Genomic DNA, 23,370 nt, shown 5'->3' on the forward strand with positions numbered 1-23,370 from the left:
CACTATTTTGAAGAGGAGCAGGGGAGTTCTCCCCGGTGTCCAGGCCAATATTTATCCCTCAACCAACATAATGAGCAGATTATCTGGTCATCATCATATTACTCTTTGTGGGACCTTGCTGTGCGCAAATTGGCTGCCGCATTTCCCACAGTACAACAGTGACTCCACTTCAAAAGTACTTCATTGGCTGCAAAGTGCTTTGAGACGTCCGGTGGTCGTGAAAGGCGCTATAGGAATGCAAGTCTTTCTTTTTCCTTTAGCCCACTTGTTCCTCCTCTTCCCAGAGCAGCTGAAGTGTTGGACCAGTGACCATGACAGCTGCTACTTCATCCATCAATGTTCTCAGCCTCGCTACCTTCGATGAACTCAAATAGATCTCCTATTTTTCCTCCGTTGCTAAAGCCCACCCAAGAAACCAGTTTACTCTTTCATGCCGAGCACTTCCTTCTCTCCTCAGCAACTCTTAACTCTATTAAGCCCAATTTTCTCCCAGACTTCAATACAGGTCTTGTATCATTCCTATACATTCATGGATGGGATTCATTCCTACCCCCAAACGTCTTTCAACTTCACTCTTTCTCGTCCTTATTTATCACTACTATGAATTTTGTGAGCACCAGTAACCTCTCTAGCATGCCCTTTCCCTCCCTGTCTTTTCGCTGTGTTGAAATCAAGATTAAATAAACTGTCTCCTTCTCTAACTCATTCTTTTTCAGGTACTCAAAACATTGGAACACTACCTCTGTCTTTCTACAATCTCCTGGCTTTTAAACCCCAAAGCTTAGGGTCATCTAATCATCTTTTTTAGTCTTTTAACTTCTAGAATGTCCTACACAAATCGGCCTTGGCTCATTTGGGAAGGATCCTAGATACAAAATAAAGACTTGCATTTCTATAGCGCCTTTCACGACCTCGATGTCCCAAAGTACTTTTTGAAGTGGAGTCACTGTTGTAATGCAGGAAACACAACAGCCAATTTGCGCACAGCAAGCTCCCACAAACAGCAATATGATAAAAAACAGATTATCTGGTCATTAAGTGATGTTGATTGAGGGATAAATATTGGCCCGGACACCAGGGAGAACTCCCCTGCTCTTCGAGAGTGCGATGAGATCTTTTACGTCCACCCGAGTGGGTAGACAGGGCCTCGGTTTAACATCTCATCTGAAAGACGGCACCTTCAACAGTGCAGCACTCCCTCAGCACTGCAGACGTGTCAGCCTAGATTTTTATGCTCAGGTCTCTGGAGTGGGACTTGAACCCTCAACCTTCAGAGGTGAGAGAGCCATGAACAGACATACCTATCACATTGAACGCACACAGTCAGCACTGAATATAAACAAGGGATTTTCTTTATTGCTGGAATCAGGTTCATTCTAGGCAGCTTTATTTTGCCGTGATACTTAATTAGAATAATAATCCATCTTAAAAACAGATTGTTCGACGTGCTACAATCTGGTTTACAATTCATTAAAGACAATTGAGGTGCACAATTCTGGCAGAATATCAACAGTTCCTTTCCCCTTTAAATTTTACAACATGTAACAAACCTAACTACAAGAACCGGTCTACACCGTTACTGGCAGTCAGTGACAAGACAGTTCTGAACTATGTACAATCTATACATTCTAACGTGATATACCAATAATACTCGCCCCTTTTCATTAAATGCTATAGTCTAAGCAAATGATCACACGACTTTACATTATAAACAGCAGTCCGGGACCTGAGTCTTTAAATGTATATTTTATCGGCGGGCGGTGGTTGCAATGCAGGGTCATCTCGGACTCCAGTGTATTGACTGGTTGCCCACCTTCTCCAAACATCTCCTGAAGGCACTAGCTGGTACATGGTGCCACAGATGGACAGCCACCCTTCCCCAGTACCTGATCCCCAAGTGGCCAATCTTCCTGCATGAATTACAGTGAGCTTCAACAGGATATTCACCCAGCAGGAGGACACAAAGTCAAATGTGGTCCTGTCCACCCGTGCACATTTTCAGCAGGGGTTGCTGGACTGTGGTCAGCAATGGAAGCCCTGGCTGGTTCTGTCCTTCCTGCACACAGGAATGGCAGTCAATTGTACCATCCCCGCCACAGCAAGCAGAGATCAGCAAACTCCTCACGGACCAGGGGGAATCGAAGTGCACGCCGTGACTGAACTCCAGGCGTCCTCCAAGAACAGTGCTGCCTTGCCAGCCAACACACTCCTGCAAGACTTAGCATTAATACTGGACGCAGTGGAGATGGGCTGAAGTGGGGACAGGACCCAGTGGATTTTTTTCTCTAACGTGGAGTGGCTCAGTTGGAAGCCTGGGAGAAATTCTATTTTGAAATCAGGTTGTCAAGTAGTGTAGGGGTTTAAGGCATCTGACTTGCATGCTCTCTGCAGTCCTCATACACTCTGGCTGGGGATACTCCAAGTTCTATTCTGCAGTCTTCTGCACTACATGCATCCACAACCTTGAGCGATTTTTCTCCACTCCTATCTGGACTCCTGGTGGGATACGGTCCCATGGGTACAAGTACCCTACCCGAGGTGAGACTAGACAGCAAGTGCTGGCTGGGCATTCGAGCCTGCCCCTGACCACAACCACTGTTCAGCAGGAGTCACCCACAGTGCTCAGGGGTGAAAACCCTGGGCGATTTTTTTCTCTCTCCATAGCTCAGGATCACTGAAGGAATTTGCATTCCGCACTGCAGCCGGGGCGGAGGTCAGCGTCCAGCACAGGCCAGATATAGAATCAGGTCCGTGAGGGAATGTCCTAGGTTTTGGGGTAGAACGTGGGAGGGAGGGAGGGATTGGATTTCACGCTGGTAGCTCTGCTGGGCTAGATCTTCTGCCAAAAGCAGGCCTTTATTTTAGGGGCGCTCGGCCAAAACAGAAAAATCAGTTTATCCTCAGTGTCTTTGGCAAACTTAACATTTTAAATTACACCATAATTTTTTTTTGAAAAAGGGAAAAATACTGGAATGTTTACGAGGGAAGCCAGGTTTGAATCCCAGCATTTACTACAATTCCTATTTGAGCTTCTCCCTGGAGGACGAGGTGTCCGAGGGATGGAGGGGGACTTGGCTGGAGAGAGAGCTTCCCCACTACACCTGCTGTCCTCCTGACTTGCCAGCAGTGTGTCCAGAAATTAGTAAAATGCAAACCAGAAATGGGATTTGAAAAATAGAAAGCCCATTCTATCCACTCACGTCGGGGTCTCCTGATGTGTAACTATTAATTATTAAAAGGTCCTCAAAAAGGATTTCATGATTAACAGAGAATCAAACATTGGAACTCAACCTGCAATCCCACCCCTTCCCCCCCCCCCCCCCAACACCCTCACTGGATTTAAACTTGGCACCCGAGCAGCTCAGAGTTCCACATACCACCTTGGCACAGTGACCAAAGCCACGGCATCATTGGAGTCCACAGGGAAGCATGATATCCAAGGACAGTCACGAGTTCAGAAGCACTGGAAGTTCTGTCGGCGCTAAATGTCCCCAGGTAACTCACCACCACCCCCCACCCCCCCCCACCTCCATCTTTTCACCCACCCCATATTTAAATAAACACTTTAAATCTCTTGCAAAATTCAACTGGTACCAATTTGCTGTGTAAGGCGGGACACTCAGGTCCCGAGTGGCGCAAGACTTAAAAGAATAAATAGGGCTGAACGCTCAGTCTTGAAAAAGATAAAGAGAATCGCAAAAGCCCATTAATAGAGACGCACTTCAGTAATGAAGTAGCTCGTCACATGACCGAGAGATTGTCATGTGACCAGGTGCTAATCATGTGACTGCACCCATCAGTGGAATGTGTGTTCTTTTCCACTTCTCTTCATTCCTCAGACCTAAAGTACAGTAACATTTCATACAGAGTGCATTAAAGTGCTCCATGACTTATTTAAAAAAAAATTAACCGCTACAACGTCGAACAGAATAACCAGCTATAAACAAATGGGGTGGGGGGGGGAAAGGTGAAACCCAATTTGTGCTTAAGTGCAAATCGGAAGAACCCACTCGAAAATTACAAGTATCAGATATTTCTAGTGGTTAATTCTGCTCTCTATCTTAAAGTTTTTTTTTTAAACCTGCTTAAAATAGCTTTCTGGAATTAGACTGGGTCTGGAACAACCCAAACTGTTCAGAGTATGGGGCAGGTATGCTTGTGGTCTCAAACTCTCCCCCAATTTCAGTTTATTGACTGATAACTGGGCTAAGGTTGAAAGTTTTTAATGAGGGCGGAGGAGGGGGGAGATGGAGATCAATTTGGTTTAACTTACACCCACCAAATCCTGACACTCACTCTTGTCTGCTATTCCAGTAATTTTCAACCAAAGAAGCCGCACTCCCTCTCGGCAGAAGCTGGGGGTGTTTACTTGCATTCAAAGTTGCCATGCTACTTTGCCTATTTTCTCCAACACCTCAACCGTGCATTCTCAGAGCATTTTAACAGATAGTAACTGAGTTCCTATCAAGCAGAGAACAGACATCCACTCTGGACACCAGCACGAGTGTCTTCTCCCTCCCCGCCTCAGACTGTGGTGATTTTAACCCGTTCTGGTAGGAGCCAGGTCTAAACCCAGATCGCAAGAGTGAACCCATGCTCATGTGCTTTGCTGTAAAAAAAAAAAACCAGGCCAAATACATCCAGAGGCACAAGGAGAGACAGCAACTTCCTCCCACAGCAAGTACAAGCACACGCGACAAATTAACTTAATTCAGTTTGGATTCTGCCCTTTTTTGATTCGCATTCATCGACAGCTCGTGCGAACAGAACACAAGATTGTCTTCACCACCAAACAAAACCCTTCCCCTACTGTGTCTCGGGTAGATCTCAGCCCAAAGGGACCTGTTGCGCAATTCAGACTGCGCGGTGATGGGCCAAGCTGAGAGGGGAGGTCCCAGCTTTGATGCCCAGGTCTGTGCCAAGTTAGCTAGGCTCAGCCTGGCGAGGGCACTACAATTGGCCTCAGCGCCCCCCCCTAATCTATGGAGCGGTAAATAAAGATTTGCCCATCCTGATCGCTATCCAGTGAGCTCTGTTGGACAGTGCGAGGGTGTGGACAGGATTGTGATCGCCACCACAGTGGAATAGTCTACTGAAGCTCACAATATGGGCTCACACGGGAAAATGGCCACCGTGGCGGGGTACTGGAAGGGTGGCTGGTGGGACCGGAACCCCAGGAGAAGTCACCAGCTTCTGGACAGGAGGGTGGAGCAGGCATGGAACGAAAAAGGACATGCGAACTACACGGATAGCCACAGGAGTGCCCAGAGTGCAACTGTATAGGGATGATCTTTGGTGGGCCAAATGGCCATGAGCGAACCTCGTTTGACTGTACCATGTCCAAACAGCAATGTGCTTCACACCTACTGGGTATGAGCAAGGGGCTTGGATTGGTTTGGATATCTGAAGCAGCACTGAGCCGTTGCTTTTTCTACCTGCGCCCCTCGCTTCCAATTTATGCACTACCTCTGATTATTTTGGTTTTGTGCCTCGATTTTTTTCCCCCCACCGCGCCATTCCCCTAGTTGCAAAAAGACACCTTGTGTCTAGTTGACAAAGAATGCTTGTGGGCAGTGGGGGTGGGTAGCTCGAACAGGCTTCCACACTCACGGAGCAGCTGGTCTGGCCACTGCCCCAGTAGGCAATGCCCAAGATGGAGACCTCACTGTGCTGAGGTGCCCAGGGCTGATCTGGAGTGTCACGGTCTCGTGTGCCCATGCACTAACCCCCTAAACCATCTGGTTTCTCCCCCGCATCCGATGAGGCAAAAACATTGCCGTAATCTGCTCGCGTCAAAACCTTCATGCCCGAGGGCTGAGCAGGACCTGGTGTGCTGGCCGCAGTATCTGATCTCCATTACAAGAGCCTGCGAGTGAGTCACCTGAACACCGCAACAACCTTAAAAAGTGGCGAGAGCTGAGCCCAAATAAAATCAGTCATTTCTGGAGCTTGAACAACATGGGAGAGTTTGGCAAAGCTGCAGCATACAAAAATAAAAATTTAAAATACACCCCCCACCCCCCAAAAACCAGTCTATACGACTGTGACTAGAATGGCATCAGCCTTCCCACTCCCTACACAGGAATTATACCCACGACCAGTAAATCACCATTGTATTTTCTTTGATCCATGGCAAAACCCTGGCCACGTGCATGAATCTCATCTTCTAACTTTTAGCACCACAGGTTCCTTCTGGCTGCACAACCTAACTGGTCACTACACCGTACAACTCCCTGTCCCCAAAACACCAATCACCGATGAATTGAGTGTCTCATCACAAAGACATAAATTTTTAAGACTGACAACACTTTGGTTACGCCTGATGAAAGGGTTCATTCAAATCCAAACCTCTCGCTCGTTCCCTTCCGCCCTGCCTCCCTTTACTGACCCACCAAAAATTCCTAGATACTCTCCGGACAAAATGGCCGCATTGCTTTCCACCTGGGATGTAAATGCCCTAGTGTTACGAGTCGGTGCTGCGAAACACATTCCACTATCGGAAGAATTAAAAGACGCTTTCACAAAAAAAAAAGTCTCAGATTCATTAAAAAAGCACAAACGCCCTAAAGGCATTCCTGACTCCTGGCACACGGAAATGGTGGTTCCATTCAGCGGTCCAGTCACTGGAAAAGACGGCCGAATTGTGCTGGCAATCTCAGGGAGGGGGAAGGTGGGCGGCTCACAGCTGCTGCCCCAGATGGTCGACGCTTCCATTCTCCCACTGCCTCGTGTCCCGCAGCCCCAGTGTCCAACCATGATTTGCATTAAGACCTGTACGGCACTGGGAGGGTGCCGCGAAATACTAAACACCCCTTCAAATAAGAGTCCCAGTAACTTCTAGATTATATCTCCTGATAACCGGTGAAAAGACATGTGCATTATTCATAAAAAAGGACCATCCCTTCCAAAGGTAGTGAAGGTAAATACAAGTTGTTGCTGGTAATCGTGCTGCCATGCTTTGTCCAACGTTCTGGACCCGCACTGGCGCCATCTCAACTCAACAGGATTCGAACACACTTGTCCAGGAGACTATCGGCACATTTCGAGCAGTTTCTGTTCAATGGTCAGCTCCGACGCTCCCCCTCCCTCTACCCCACCCCCCAGCCGTTATTTTGGGATAATCTGGGGTTTCCACGTCCGCCGACAACCGCGCTTGATTTTCTTCTGCTGCTCGCTTGGTTCAGAAGAAAATGATCTTGGCGCCGGAGTCGTCCTGCGTGCTGGGCGGCAGCGGCTGCAGCGTCACCGTGACAACGGGCATCCCCTGGGGCTGGGGGCTTCCGCTCAGCATCGACGTGTTTAGCGCGTGCTGCGGCTCCTGCTGAATTTCCATGGAGACCGAAGATTCTGGGATGGCAGAAGAAAGTTTTGGTTAAATCCAGTAAATTGTGTATATGTGCGCGTATACCTTGGTTAGACCACACAGAGTACTGCGTGCAATTCTGGTCGCCATATTATAAAAAGGATATAGAGGCACTGGAGAGGGTGCAGAGAAGATTTACAAGGATGATACCAGAAATGCGAGGGTATACATATCAGGAAAGGATGAACAGGCTGGGTCTCTTTGCTCTTGAAAAGAAGGCCGAGGGGTGACCTAATAGAGTTCTTTAAGATTATGAAAGGTTTTGATAGAGTGGATACAGAGAGAGTGTTTCCACTTGTGGGGAAGAGCATAACTGGAGACCATCAATATAAGATAGTCACCAAGAAATCCAATTGGGAATTCAGAAGAAACTTCTTTACCCAGAGAGTGGTGAGAATGTGGAACTCGCTGCCACAGGGAGTGGTTGAAGCAAATAGTATAGGTGCATTTAAGGGGCGGTTAGATAAGCAAATAGGGAGAAGGGAATAGAGGGTTACACTGATGGATTTAGATGAGGAAAGACAGGAGGAGGCGCGAGTGGAGCATAAACGCCGTCATGGACTGGTTGAGCCGAATGACCTGTTTCTGTGCTGTATATCCCATGTAATATATTAGTATGTATATATTGGTGAAGGAGGCAGGATGCATTCTACGATGTAGGCTGGAGAATATCGTTGGGATATGGGCGTCGCTGGCCTAGCCGGCATTTATTGTCCATCACTAATTGCCCTCGAGAAGGTGGTGGTGAGCCGCCTTCTTGAACCGCTACAGTCCTTATGGTGAAGGTCTTATTATTGTTTGTCATAGCGGTTTGTTACAACTGAGTGTCTTGCTGGGCCATTTCAGAGGCCAGTTAAGAATCAACCACATTGCTGTGGGTCTGGAGTCAGGTCAGGACGGCAGATTCCCTTCCCTGTAGGGGGCATTAGTGAACCAGATGGGGTTTTTCGACAATCTGATAGTTTCATGGTCACCATTATTACTGATACTAGCTTTTTATTCCAGATTTATTTAATTAAATTAATTTTTCAAATTCCATGGTGGGATTTGAACTCATATTTCCAGATTATAGTCCAGGCCTCTGGATTACTAGTCCAGTAACATAACCACTAGGCTACTGTACCTTGTCAAATGGCTGCACAGTAACTGTACTTCAAAGTAATTCATGCGAAGCACAGTGGGTCGTTTCCGAGAGAGACTAAATAAGACTATATAAATGCAAATCTCAGATCAAGTGCAGTGAGGCATGAAGGGATTTGAAAATGGGGTGAGGACCTTAAAGTCAATGTGCCGGCGATGGAGTCAATGGGGGGAGTGAAGGATAGGGGCGAGGGTACAGTGTGGATTCATAAGGATACACAAATAAGAAATGCTTGAAAAAGTGGGGCTGTTTTCATTAGAGTAGAGGAGAATACTGGGTGATTTAATAGAGGTGTTTAAAATTATGAAGGGATGGGGCAGAGTGGATGGAAACAGAGTATCCAGTGGTTGAGAGGCTAAGAACAAGAGGGCACAAGATTAAATCCGAGAGATTTAGGGCAGAGAGCAGGAGAAAGAGAGGGCTGTGAACCCTTGGCATGCACTACCGGAGTTAGTGATTGAAGGAGAAATCAAGGCAACATTTAAAGAATAGGATAGACAAGTGGTTGACAGAGGGAAGTGAAGGGACATGGGAACAGTGGGCATATGGGATTAGGATACTGCGCGAGTGGAAGTTAAACACCAACACGACTGGTTGTGTTGTAATGTCTATGTAACCTCCACACTAAATATCGATGTGGTCTCTGCTGCAAAGAATAGGTTAGGTAAGTGGTTGAAGGAATTGGGGATATGGGAACAGGGCAGGCACATGGGATTAGGACTGCAACCGAGACTGGCAGGGCCCACAGGCCTGTTTCCGTTTTGCTGTTTCTCTGTGACTGTGTGCGGTCGAGTGTAAACTGACGGTGAAACCTTGGACCCTCACCTTGGTGGGAGACACTTTGACTGCTGGCTATCACAGGGCTCGATGACCGCCTGCCTTTCAACGTTCCATCGTCCTTGACAAAAAACTTCGCCGGATTGCTCGGCCTGGACTCTCCACCGGCTGATCCTACAGGGAAAGGAGAGAGCTCATTTAATTCAATGGATGCATTTAGGACAAGTGACGAGAAAGGAGGGAGAAAAGGAATAGGGAGCACAAGAAAGAGAGAATTGAGACCACTCTCTCCTGACTATCTGCTCCGTTCAGTATGGAACTGAACCAAGCTGACCAGGGAGGACTCAGGTTTGATGCCCCGATCTTTTCTGAGTGGCTGTGGGAGAATCAGCTAGTTCAACTGAAGAGAGTCAGTTAAAGTCGCTGGAAGCAGGCTGGCGGGGGCGGGGGCTGAATGGACTTTCTCCTGTTCCTGTCCGAGAGACTGCGACAATAAGACAGCGGCGTGTCTACTGACCATGAGCTTCAACCTCATCGGACTTTGGGTTATGTCTTCCCACTTTCCTTCCTGTTCCGCACTCCAGTTTGCAGCTTCATTCTCTACTTGAATGTTGCCACCCTGGAAAGGTCCGTGTGGTCCACTGTTGAATGTTTTGCGACTATCTGCTGCTCTGAGTTTACGATGTCGTAGTCCACGGAGAAAACGGCAGCCACGGTCGAAAAGGGATCACCAATTTGGTCTGTTTAAGTGACAGCCTCCGATGCTTTGAACCGGAAGAAACAATTGACAATGTGCAGCGGGGTCGCAGCACGCTTGCGGAATTCCTTACATTTCCCTCGTGGGCAGCATATTTCAGCTGAAATCTAGGTTTTCCCCATTTGCTTTGATTTCACTGTTTAACTATCTGACCGTTAGACTCATGCTGCCGTCCAATCGAGCCCACAGGGGATTCCGGGTTCACTTGATCGAGGAGGAGAGCGATCCAGAACCGAAACAGATCGATCATTTCGCTCTTCATCGGGTAGTTTTATCTTCTGATGGTCGACGGCTGCTGTGAGCTTCAGTTGCCAGAACGACCACCAGCACTCATTACCAAGACGATTTCACCAACCCAAAATATATCTCGACTCAATCGGGTTCATGCTCATGTAAGTTCCTGCATGAACACGTGCATTTATGGATCTACTCAGGCCAAATACAGAGACGAGCTGAAGACTTTGCTGATATTTCCCTAGAGACTAATGCTCAGCTAGATAAAAAAATTAATTAAGTCACACCAAAATTTTCTTTGGAGCTCAGTCAGTTCTTGTTGCAGCTTAGAATAGTTTACTGTTCAAGAACACAGTAGGATGGTTCTTGTAAACCATATCAGGTGCACGAAAATATCCCCTTTATATAACATGCGATTCATGTCAGCATGGCCACTGGGTACTTGTATTTCAGAATGTCTGACATATACCTTTCTCACTAAGGTTTCAATTGAAAATGCACTAGTGAGATGTATTGATGGAATAACATTTGAGAAGCAGAGATAATGGACTTCTAATGCAGGCCCAGCAATTTAGATTTACCAGATTAATTGTCAAATCAGGTTTCCGGTAAGGCAGAACCAATGACATATTTTGCCCTTGTTAAGATGATAATTGAGAAGGACATAAGTATGATGAAAACCAGGGTAATAGATTGGAGAAAAGCTGATTCTGAGGGGCTGAGAACTTGGAAAAATAAAATGGGCAACAATATTGGCAAATAACGATGTAGAACAGCAATGGGAACATTTAAAATGGTGTTCAACAGAGCGCAGGGACAATATACTCCGCTAAAAGGAAAGAACAAACTAAACACTAATGAGACTCCACAGATGAATAAAGCTATAAGGGAACAATTGAGGGTAAGGAAAGAGACATACATTAAGTACATGGACAGCAGGGGAGTGCATGATAAGGGAGAATACGAAGAGATTAGGAGAGAAGTCAAAAAAAAATTAGGAAGCAAAGAGGAACTATGAAATTAAATTATCAAGGAACATAAAACAAAATAGCAAAATATTTTACAGGCACAATAAAAAAGGTTTGGATGGGAATAGGGCCATTAAGGGATAGACAGGATAATACCACAGGTAAGGATAGAGATGGCAGAAATATTAAATAACTATTTTGCTTCAGTATTTACCAGGGAGATAGAACAGGTGGACATGACATTGGATGATGAGATTAGTAATGAGATAAGTGCATTTAAAATAAAGAGGGGATATATTAAATAAACTAATGAAACTCAGGATAAAACCCCTGGTCCGGATGGATTGCATCCATGCATTTTAAAGGAATCTAGGGAAGAGGTAGCAGAGGTATTACCACATATTTAATAATTCGTTAGAAAAAGGTGTAGTGCCAGAGGACTGGCGGATAGCTAATGTAATACCGATATTTAAGGGGGATAGAGCATGTCCAAGGAATTATAGACCAGTCAGCTTAACATCGGTGGTAGGAAAAATAATGGAATCCCTACTAAAGGAGAAAATAGAAGACCATCTAGAAACCAAAAACATAGTAATGAATAGTCAGCATAGATTTCAAAAGGGAAAATCTTGCTTCACCAACCTCACTGAATTTTTTGAAGAGGTAACAGAGAGTAGACAAGGGTAATGCAGTAGATGTAATTTATCTAGATTTTCAAAAGGCCTTCGATAAGGTACCCCATAATAGCCTGATGAACAAGGTCAGAGAATGCAGAGTCAGGGGACAGTAGCAGAATGGATTTTTTGGAAAAAGGGTTTTGACCCGAAACGTCAACTCAAATTTCTCTCCACGGATGTTGCCTGACCTGCTGAGTTTTTCCAGCATTTTCTGTTGTTATTTCGGATTTCCAGCATCTGCAGTATTTTGCTATCGTAGCAGAATGGATAGCTGGCTGGCTTCAAGACAGAAAGCTGAGAGTAGGGGTAAAAGGTAGCTATTCACAATGGTAGAAGATGGGTAGTGGTGTTCCACAAGGATCAGTGCTGGGACCACGGCTGTTCACAATTTACATTAACGATTTAGACTTTGGAACCAAAATCACAATTTCTAAATTTGCGGATGTCACCAAATTGGGAGGGATAGTCAATACTGAGGAGGACTGCAACAAGTTACAGGAGGACATTAATAAACTTGCAGAATGGGCATATAATTGGCAAATGAAGTTCAACACAGATAAATGTGAGCTATTACATTTTGGTAGGAAGAATAGGGAGGTCACTTATTACTTGGAGGGTGCGAGTCTAGGTGGGGTAGAGGAACAAAGGGATCTCAGAGTACAAATACACAAATCACTAAAGGTTGCGACACAGGTTAACGGCCATAAAAAAGCAAACCAAGCACTGGGTTTATTTCTAGAGGGATAGAATTGAAAAGTAGGGAAGTTATGCTAAACTTGTATCGAACCTTGGTTAGACCACAGTTAGAGTACTGCGTACAGTTCTAGTCACCATATTATAAAAAGTATATAGAGGCACTGGAGAGGGTGCAGAGAGGATTTACAAGGATGATACCTGAAATGCGAGGGTATACATATCAGGAAAGGATGAACAGGCTGGGTCTCTTTGCTCTTGAAAAAAGGCTGAGGGGTGACCTAATAGAGGTCTTTAAAATTATAAAAGGTTTCGATAGAGTAGACAGAGAGTGTGTTTCCACTTGTGGGGGAAGAGCATAACTAATGGCCATCAATATAAGGTAGTCACCAAGAAATCCAATAGTGAATTCAGAAGACACTCCTTTACCCAGAGAGTGGTGAGAATGTGGAACTCACTACCACAAGGAGTGGTTGAAGCGAATAGTATAGATGCATTTAAGGGGAGGCTTGACAAGCACATGAGGGAGAAGGGAATAGAGGGTTATGCTGATAGAGTTAGATGAGGAAAGACGGGAGGAGGCTCGAGTGGAGCATAAACGCCGGCATGGACTGGTTGGGCCGAATGGCCTGTTTCTGTGCCGTATATCCTGTGTAACTGAGGCAACAGTGGGGCCACAAAGATTGCCCTCAGTGCCCCACACTAGGGAGGGTAATGATCAGCTCGGGTTTCTGCTCCTGATTTCTACCCCGTGACTGACAAACCTCTTGGACAGCTGGAGGATATTGTGGTTAAAGCAGATAATAAGCTCTTCCCTATTGCCAGTGTTTTAGGCTTTTGGCAAAGTTCCACAGGAAAGACTTCTAATGAAACTAAAAGCCATGGGAGTCTAGAGCTGGATATGTGGTTCGGGAAACAGCTGGTCTCAAAAAATCCTGAAAGCAGACAGTATTCCCGTAATGGAAGACAGAGGAGGGTGGTGCCGAGTGGGTCCTACAGGAGTATGGGGTCGGGGGTGTATTGAGCAGGTTCTGCAGGGTTCAGTGTTAAATTGGCGGGGGGGGGGGGGGGGGGTGGAAATGATGTTGAGTGGTCCCTACAGGAGTCAGTGCCAGGGTGTTGTATTGAATGGGACTGCAGTTCAAGCTGTAAAGAAGGTAGTTAAAGGACAACCTCACTGAACTAGAGAGTATTAAATGGTAAACATAAACTAAACCAAGAATACAAGGAGGGTAGTGCCAGAGGACAGAAATAATAATGAAATCAATATCAAGGAGTGAGAAATATTTGGAAATGTCTGCCAGCTGGGGTAGTGAGCAAAAACACTAAAGATGTTCAGAATGACAAAGATGTTATACGGGGAGAGACGGGGTACTAGTGATGGGTTTTGATGGGAGAGTTGTCGTACTAGTATGATGGACTTCCATGGGAGAATTAGGGTACTAGTATGATGGACTTCCATGGGAGAATTAGGGTACTAGTATGATGGACTTCCATGGGAGAATTAGGGTACTAGAATGATGGACTTCAATGGTCATTAGGGCAGCAGTGAGATGGGTTTCAGTGGGAGAGGTAGGACATTAGAAGGTTTAGCTTTGATGGACCGAATGACCATTCGTTGTCCCTGGATGTTCTTCTGCCCTTAAGACTCCTGGTCGAACCTGCGTGTGTGTCGATGTATGCGAGGACAGGATAGAGCTTGGCATTCAGTGTCAATGCTGACAAGGGTGAGGTACCAGTGATCTACGGCCAGCCTTGAACTGAATCCCAGCTAGGTGCCCCCACATCTTCATGCAGGAGGGGCTAAAACTGGTCAAGGAAATCTCAATTGAAGTTGGAAAAGATTAAGGGAAGAGACGAGAGTGAGCTTTACCTGTGGCATATGGTATTGAGGAGGGCATGCCCGCAATGGATTGCCGGTCCTTCCCTTTGCCACCCTTCTCCTTTCCCCCTTTCAAGGTGGCAAGTTTTGTGGGGATTTTCTGCTGCACTCCGGTGTGCTTCAGAATCTGATTGGTGGCGCTCACAAGGTGGATGGGCACATCGGCCTTTGGGATGAGGGACGATCGGTTCTCGGTTGTGCGCACAAACATCGAGCAGGTGCTGTTCTCCCTCTGAAGCTGGATTTCAGCGGGTCGCTCGGAGAGTTCCCCCACCACGCTCGGCTGCCCGTGGTACTTTAGGCTGTGCTGGGCCAATCCTGCTTCGTTCAGCGGTAAGGGGTTCACTTCGGCGCGATCTCCATCAAGGCTCTGGGAGTGAGTAAAGCCTGGGATCTGAGGGGCAAAGATAAATTGCATGAGTCCAAGGCGACTCGGATATCAACATGCTGTCTGGACTGATGAACAGAGGGTGCTTCATGGCTGTAAACACACAAATCTCAAAGCAAAGACCGTGTATAAACACACAAATCTCAAAGCAAAGACCGTGTAAAAACATAAGAAATAGGAGCAGCAGTCGGCCATTCGAGCCTGCTCCGCCATTCAATAAAATCATGGCTGATCTTCGACCTCAACTCCACTTCCCCGCTCTATCCCCCCCGTATGATGGCTGGTGTTATCCCAGAGTTGTATAAAGATGGTAACCTGCCAGTAGCCACTATTCATATACTGAGTAACATTTAGCGGTCAACCTTGGTTCAGTTGGTAGCGTTCACGCCTACGAGTAAGGTCGTGGGTTCAAGCCTCCCTCAATCAACACCGAAAACAGCGGAGCTGGTCATTTCTTTCATTGTTGTGAGAGAACGTGCTGCCGCATTTCCTACATTACAGTGACTACGTGTCAAAACTCACTTCGCCAGCTGTAAAGCGCTTTGGAACGTCCCAAGATCTTAAAAGCCGCTATATAAAAGTTCGTTCTTTTTGTACTTATATTGCACTAAATGCCATGGGGTGGAGCAAGAGAGCACCTCATTAGTTAGCGACACGACGGGCACATCTCCAGCACCGGTCTTCCCCGTGTGAAGCATAGAAACATAGAAGAGAGGAGCAGGAGCAGGCCATTCGGCCCCTCGAGCCTGCTCCACCATTCAGTGCGATCATGGCTGATCATCCAAATTCAGTACCCTGGCCCTGCCTTCTCCCCATATCTCTTTAGCCTTAAGAAACATATCTAACTCCTTCTTGAATATATTTAATGAATTGGCCTCTACTGCCTTCTGTGGTAGAGAATTCCACAGGTTCACCACTCTCTGGGTGAAGAAATTCCTCCTCATCTCAGTCCTAAATGGCTTACCCCTTATCCTTAGACTGTGACCCCTGGTTCTGGACTCCCCGCCATCGGGAACATCCTTCCTGCATCTAGTCTGCCTAGTCCTGTCAGAATTTTATAAGTTTCAATGAGATCCCCTCTCATTCTTCTAAACTCCAGCGAGTATAAGCCCAATCGATCCAATCTCTCCTCATACGTCATTCCTGCCATCCCAGGTATCAGCCTGGTGAATCTTCGCTGCACTCCTTCCATGGCAAGAACATCCTTCCTCAGATAAGGCGACCAAAACTGCACACAATACTCAAGGTGTGGTCTCACCAAGGCCCTGTACAACTGCAGCAAGACATCCTTGTTCCTGTACTCAAACCCTCTCGCTACGAAGGCCAACATACCATTTGCCTTCTTAACCGCCTGCTGCACCTGCATGCTTACCTTCAGCAACTGGTGCACAAGGACACCCAGGTCTCGTTGCACTTCCCCTTCTCCCAATCTATTGCCACTGTGGCCAGAAAATTGGGCACCTGCCCGCCATCGGGGAAAGATGGGTTACCCAGGTCCACCTCCTCGACCTATCTGGCTTTCCTTCGAAAAAATATATAGCCATCTCTTCCCAAATGGTGGGCTCCACTTACACTCATCTGACGGCACAATATACCTCAACCCTCTTGGCTCCACAGCCTTCGGAGAGAAATCGGGTCTTGACTGAACCAAAGTCTCAGGGCAGGAACTCCCAGCGAAGCGAGTCCCATCTTTGGTCCCACTCCCGACGACGTTCACCTCGCAAGGTTCCACCCTTATGAGGCAAGTTGCAAAAACGGCCGCCACATTTCCCAAAATAACCGAGACTGCGCCTCAAAAAAGGTAATTCATTGCATCAGAGCGCTTTGGAACGTTTGAGGACTTGAAGCAGCTGTATACAAATGTAGGTTCATCCTTTATAGGGGGCACAGTTATCCTGGAAACGCGTTTGGGAAAAGTCATCCCTCGCCCGAGTCAGGACACCCTCCCGTGTAAAGGATGCGACGATATGCTGAAATGCAACTCAAGTCTAGAAGCAACAACATTCTCCCATTGCTGGTTTGTAGCTCAGTCCCAGAGACTAGCTCTCACTTGCTTTACACTGACTAACTATTCTTCACGGATGCTGCTCTGCAAAGTTTGCTCCATAGACAGGCTGAATTATCAAAGGTTCAATAATTCTGTTCATAAAGAGCCACTGCTGCCCTCCAGTGGGCTTTTGCCTTTATGCCATAGAAGACATCGTGGCGCAAACCCAGTTTCTAATTTTCCATTTTGTTTTTTAAAAATCAAGCCCGACACGTCACATACAACAACAACTTGCATTTATATAGCGCCTTTAATCTAATAAAACGTCCCAAGGCACTTCACAGGAGCGACTATCAAAAAAAAAACATTTTGACAGCGAGCCATACAAAGGAGATATTAGCACAAATGAGGTAGGTTTTAAGGAGCGTCTTGAAGGAGGAAAGAGGGGTTTAGGGAGGGAATTCCAGAGCTTAGGGCCTTGGCAGCTGAAGGCACAGTCTGCAGCAATAATTCTGGCTGCTCTTTCTCCCCCTTAATCCAGTGATACTGAGGCGACTTGCAGCACCCTCACTGCCTCCCACCTCAGGTCAATTAACACACTGCACTCTGCTCCGCATGGCTCTGTACCTCGCTGGCTGGTACATTCAGTCATCGGTGAACCACACAGAATCTACCAGTCGATGCATTTTCGGCTGGGCAGTGTTTTCGTGGATTTTGCGCCCACCCTTTTGTTAATCATCAGCAGTGCTTCTGCCGCGGTTATTCCAATTGTTTCAAAATTTAAAACGTGCGACATGTTCGTGAAGCTTACTCTCCCCGGGTTTCTTTCATAGCACAATGCAAGTCCCTGGTGGACTGCTATTTGGCAGCTCCTGGGACACGGTGTCCTGGACAATATTTATCCCTCAACCACCATCACTAAAAACAGATTATCTGGTCATTTTCCCATTGGTGTTTCTGGGAGCTTGCTGTGCACAAACTGGCTGCCGTGTTTTCTACATTGCAACAGTAACGGCAGTTCAAAAGTACTTCATTGGCTGTAAAGCGCTTTGGGATGTCGAGGTTGTGAAAGGTGCTGTATAAATGCAAGTCTTTTTTTTTAACTAAAAACCAGGTCCCAGATACCAATGGAGGTCAGATTCATACGGATAGCGCGCAGCACAAGGACCGTGGCATGGGCATCAGGACTGGAGCACAAGGTCGAAGGGTGAGCAGGGTCAGTAGTCCTGACAGTACCAGGTTCATTTCAATTCAGAGAGCTTTCTGCAGTCGAACACCTGCTGGCACTCACTATCTAGACTCACGCATGAAGGCAGCCACTTGGGCAGGGAAACCGAAGAGCTGCTGACAACTTTCCCTCTAAGCTGCGCAGCTTTCTGCCGGTCCCGCGCAGCCCGGGACCTGTTTTTTTCCAACATTAAATTTTGCGCATGCGTGGAACTGTGAATGGGCCACGCACCCAAAGAAAATGAGGGGGAACTGGGCCTGGTGGAATTGTACCCAGCCTGAGTCAGCACCTTCAGCAGAGAAGAGAATTGTGTATTAAGAAATAGAAAGACTTGCATTTATATAGCACCTTTCACAACCTCCCAAAGCGCTTTATAGCCAATGAAGTACTTTTGAAGTGTAGTCACTGTGGTAATGTAGGAAACGTGACAGCAATCTGTTTATAGTGATGTTGGTTGAGGGATAAATATTGGCCAGGACATCATGGGAGAAATCCCCTGCTCTTCTGCAAAATAGTGCCATGGGATCTTTTATTTCCACCCGAGAGGGTAGACGGGGCCTCGGTTTAACATCTCATCCGAAAGACGGCACCTCCGACAGCGCAGCACTCCCTCAGCACTGCACAGGAGTGTCGGCCTAGATTTTGTGCTCAAGTGTCTGCAGTGGGACTTGAACCCACGACCTTCGGACTCAGTCACTGAGCCATCACACTGTCAAACCCAGTAAAGATGAAACCCAAGTCATTACCTGTCCGGCTTCAGGTAGAAACATGACCGTGTTGTGCTTCAATTGTTTCCGCTGTCGCTGTTCCAGGCGTTCCCTTTCCTTCTCCACTGTTCTCTGGGACTCTCGGAGTCGCTCCAGGTCCTGCTGGTATTCCTGCCGGAGTCGCTCCAGTTCATCCTGGTCATGAGCCAGTCTCTCCCTCAGCTGCTGCAAGCCCTCCTCGCGCTCCTGGAGACGATCCTCCTGGAGTTTCAGCTCACGCATCTGCCGGTCTCGCTCCCGCTCCCACTTCTGCTGCTCCTGCCGCACCTGGTGCTGCAGCTTCTGGACGTTGGCCCGCTCTTCGCGCTGCTTCTCGAAGTTCCGCTGCTTTTCCTGCTCCAGAAGCTGGCTCCCGCGTGAGCCCAATGGGCGGTACTGCTTGTCCCGCTCCCCGCACCGCTGTATCTCGATGTAGCTGTCCTGTTGGGCAATCACAACCTGAGGAGAAAACACAGGGGTACAGGCCATGAAGAACCAGAGCTGCTAAATACACAGGCATGGAATGTACAGCACAGGAGGCCACCATTCAGCCCATCGTGTCTGTCCCACTGCTAGCTCTTCAACTGGAGCTGTCTACTCTAATCTCTGTACCCCAAGATCCCTCTGTTCTCTACCCCATTTAGACACTTATTTTCCAAGGAGTACGTGGCCTCCTTATCCTTCCTACCAAAATGTGCCACGTCTCACTTATCTACATTGAAGTCCATTTGCCAATTACATGCCCATTCTGCAAGTTTAACATCTTCCTGTATTTTGTCGCAGTCATCCTCTGTATTAACTGCACCTCCAATTTGATGTTGTCCGCATTGTACCTCCAGTTCTCAAGTCCAAACTGTTTATGCAAATGGAGAATAACAGAGGTCCTAGCACTGATCCTTGTGGAACACCACTTCCCACTTTTTGCCAATCCGAGTAACGACGTTTAACCTGGACTCGGTTTTCTGATTTGTAGCCAGCTTGCTATCCAACTCGAAGGAGTTGGATATATTTCTTAAGGCTAAAGGGATCAAGGGGTATGGGGAGAAAGCAGGGACAGGGTACTGAATTTGGATGATCAGCCATGATCGCATTGAATGGCGGAGCAGGCTCGAGGGGCCGAATGGCCTACTCCTGCTCCTATCTTCTATGTTTCTATTCTGCTACTTGTCCCCTGACTCTGCGTGCTCTGACCTTAGTCATGAGTCTACTGTCTGGTACATTATTAAAGGCCTTTTGGAAATCTAAATATATTACATCTACTGTACCTTTATCTACTCTTTGCGTTACTTCTTCAAAGAATTAAACTGTGACAGTCAGACAAGGGGGCACAGGTTCAACGTAGTGAATGGATGTCAGCAGGTTCTTCATTCAAAGGTTGACTTCTTGGATGCAATTGGGGGGAGGGAAAACACTGAAATGACTTAGATATTGCTAGATGCTACGACAGAGGGGGGTGGGAGGATTATAGGTTTTAACTGGATGGATGCGCTATGATGGGGTGAATACCCGTACACATCTGTGTCCATGTTCTGACCTTGTTCTATTAGAATGTTAAAACACTTACCTTTAGCTTGTACAACTGAAGTGTCAGTGTCTGCACACACTGTGCCATCTAGAGAGAGAACCAGACATCTGTTAGAAAGACAAATTAGCAAATTTCCTACATTGAGAACCTTACTGTTTAGATCAAAGTTTGCCTAAAGTGCTATTTTCCTGTGTGTCGGTTTTATTGCTAAGTCAGTACATCTTTCAACATTTCCCCCTCTTGTTCCTCATAAGCTGTATTGCCCGATATACCCTCCCTCCAGCCTCAATGTGTTGAACTAGAGACTCATCGCGCTCATTTCCCACTTTAACATTCTTTCCCAAGACCTCAAAACTGTGGACCTCTTCCTCCCCCCCCCCCCCCCCCCGCACCGAGTTTTCCCTTTCTCCAACAACCTTCAGGCTTTTAAAACCGGAGTTGGGTGACGCCTCATCATTACTGCTTCATTTATTTCATCTTCTCTCCTACTCTTTGCAAACTTGGTTGGGTCCTGCTCAATGTTCCCTGTAATTTTGTTTGGCGTCACCCGGCCCCTTTAAGGGGCTGCGCTGGCCATTCAAGATACCGCGATGCGCTGTTTCTCTCACTGAAAAGCCAGCTGCGCGGGGTCCTTGGAGCGCTGAACGGCTTAGAGAATATTGGTCCTGCTACATTTTTTAAAATTAATTCACAGGACGTGGGCGTCGCTGACAAGGCTTATTGCCCATCCCTAACTGCCCTTGAGAAGGTGGTGATGAGCCGCCTTCTTGAACCGCTGCAGTCCGTGTGATGAAAGTACTCCCACAGTGCTGTTAGGGAGGGAGTTTCAGGATTTTGACCCAGCAACGATGAAGGAACGGCCGATATAATTCCAGCTCGGGATGGTTGGGAACTTGGTGTTCCGATGCACCTGCTGCCCTTGTCCTTCTAGGAGGAGCTGCCGAAGAAGCCTTGGCAAGTTGCTGCAGTGCATCCTGTAGAGCAGACACTGCAGCCACGGTGCGCCGGCGGTGGAGGGAGTAAATGTTTAGACCTACAGATACCTGTTCTGAACACTTACAAAAATATATTTCCTTTTATTTTATTTTCACAGATTCCATTGACCTGTTTTATCAAACTTATTCACAAAATGGAAGTAGAATGACAGAATCTTACCTCTGCATTGTGCAGCAAACTGCTGTTACTATTGCTGTACCACTGGGATAGATCGCTCTGAAATAGAGGGAATGGAATCACCAAGTTAGACATTGTGCCAGAGAATGGCCAAATGGGGGCTCCTGGAGTATCCAGTCAATCCGACAGCTGTTCAGACCAGTGCAGTGGCAGGAAGAGTTGCTGCAAAATTTTGTGGTTGATGCTGGCACCAAACACCTGATATTTAAAACGTTAATTTCTCCCCGCCAAGGGTGCACTTTCTTCTGTTCACTGATGCTAGCAGATTAACCGCATTTCCCGACTTTTTCGTTAAAATGAATTAAGGAAGGAAAATCTGCCCCTTACTTCTACGTCTCGATGTGGGGGATATGATGGTCATTGAGGTTTGCAATAAATTCCCACCAGCGGCAAAGCAATTAGGAGAACGAGTCACAATCCCACCTTTCGCTATTCTGTCCTGTCCCCCGATTTTAAACAATGCAGCCCCACCCCGATGTTAACATCATTACTACAGTCATTTTCATCCTTTAAAAGAAAATCATAACATAATAGGAGCAGGAGTCGGCCATACGGTCCCTTGAGCCTGATCCAACATTCAATAAGATCATGGCTGATCTTCGACTCAACTCCACTTTCCCGTCCGATCCCTAAATTCCTCGATTCCCTTCGAATCCAAAAATCTATCGATCTCAGTCCTGAATATATTCAATGACGCAGCATCCACAGCCCTTTGGGGTAGAGAATTCCAAAGATTCACAACCCTGGGTGAAGAAATTCCTCCTCAACTCTTTCTTAAATGGCCGACCCCTTTATCCTGAGACTATGCCCCCCAGTTCTAGACTCTCAGGCCAGGGGGAAACAACCTCTCAGCATCTACCCTGTCAATCCCCTCAGAATCTTACATGTTTCAACGAGATCACCTCTCATTCTTCTAAACTCCAGAGAGTATAGGCCCAATCTGCTCAAAATCTCCTCATAAAATAACCCCCTCATTCCAGGAATCAATCCAGTAAGCCTTCATTACATCGCCTCTAAGCATGCATGTCCCTTCTCAGATAAGGAGACCAAAACTGTGCACAGTACTCCAGGTGTAGTCTCACCAACCCGAAAATGACCCATTTATCCCTACTTTGTTCTCTGTCCGTTAACCAATCCTCTATCCATGCTAATATATTACCTCCAACCCCATGAGCCCTTTTCAATGAGATCACACCTCATTCTTCTAAACTCTAGGGAATATAGGCCTAGTCTACTCAATCTCTCCTCATAGGACAGTCCCCCCCCCATCCCAGGAACCAGTCTGGTGAACCTTTGTTGCACTCCCTCTATGGCAAGTATATCCTTCCTTAGCTAAGGAGACCAAAACTGTACACAATACTCCAGGTGTGGTCTCACCAGGGCCCTATATAACTGCAGTAAGACTTCTTTACCCTTATACTCCAATCCCTTTGTAATAAAGACTAACATACCATTTGCTCACCTAATCCTGCAGTCTCCCCTGCCGACTCAGTCAGTAGCTGACAAGGAAGCTCCTACGACAAGCCCCTGATTTGCTCTGTTAGTTTATCTAAACTAGGATAGTGGCAGGGGCTGCTGCAACTAGCTAGGACCCCCGATTAGAGTGGAGAAAAAAAAAACAGGTCTGGTTTGTGCTCAAAACACTGGGGCTGTTTTTGTTAGAACAGGAGGTTACGCAAGGTGATTTGATAGAGGTGTTTAAAACCATGAAGGGATGCGACACAGTAGATAGAAACAGACTCTCCAGTGATTGAGGGGCCTAGGACAAGGGGCCATAAATACAAGACTGAATGCAAGAGATTTAGGACAAGGCAGGAGGAACTGTTACACA

The 23,370-nt window shown here is 46.8% G+C and overlaps 1 protein-coding gene across 1 annotated transcript in view; it reads right to left on the bottom strand.

Moving 5' to 3' along the window:
• Positions 1-1,330: 1,330 nt before the first annotated feature.
• arhgef18b (rho/rac guanine nucleotide exchange factor (GEF) 18b) overlaps positions 1,331-23,370 on the bottom strand; it is a 51,590-nt gene continuing 29,550 nt past the window's right edge. The window contains exons 16-21 of the mRNA XM_086004461.1: positions 21,522-21,578; positions 20,406-20,453; positions 18,842-19,300; positions 14,484-14,886; positions 9,330-9,455; positions 1,331-7,347 (exon numbers count right to left, since the gene is read on the bottom strand). Of these exons, the coding sequence (XP_085860587.1) occupies positions 7,181-7,347; positions 9,330-9,455; positions 14,484-14,886; positions 18,842-19,300; positions 20,406-20,453; positions 21,522-21,578 (1,260 nt within the window). The 3' untranslated portion in view covers positions 1,331-7,180. The remainder of the gene's footprint in view (positions 7,348-9,329; positions 9,456-14,483; positions 14,887-18,841; positions 19,301-20,405; positions 20,454-21,521; positions 21,579-23,370) is intronic.

The sequence above is a fragment of the Somniosus microcephalus genome, chromosome 13, assembly GCF_052327205.1.
Source record: "Somniosus microcephalus isolate GS21.2 chromosome 13, FLI_Smic_1.0, whole genome shotgun sequence".
Taxonomy (NCBI): Eukaryota; Metazoa; Chordata; class Chondrichthyes; order Squaliformes; family Somniosidae; genus Somniosus; species Somniosus microcephalus.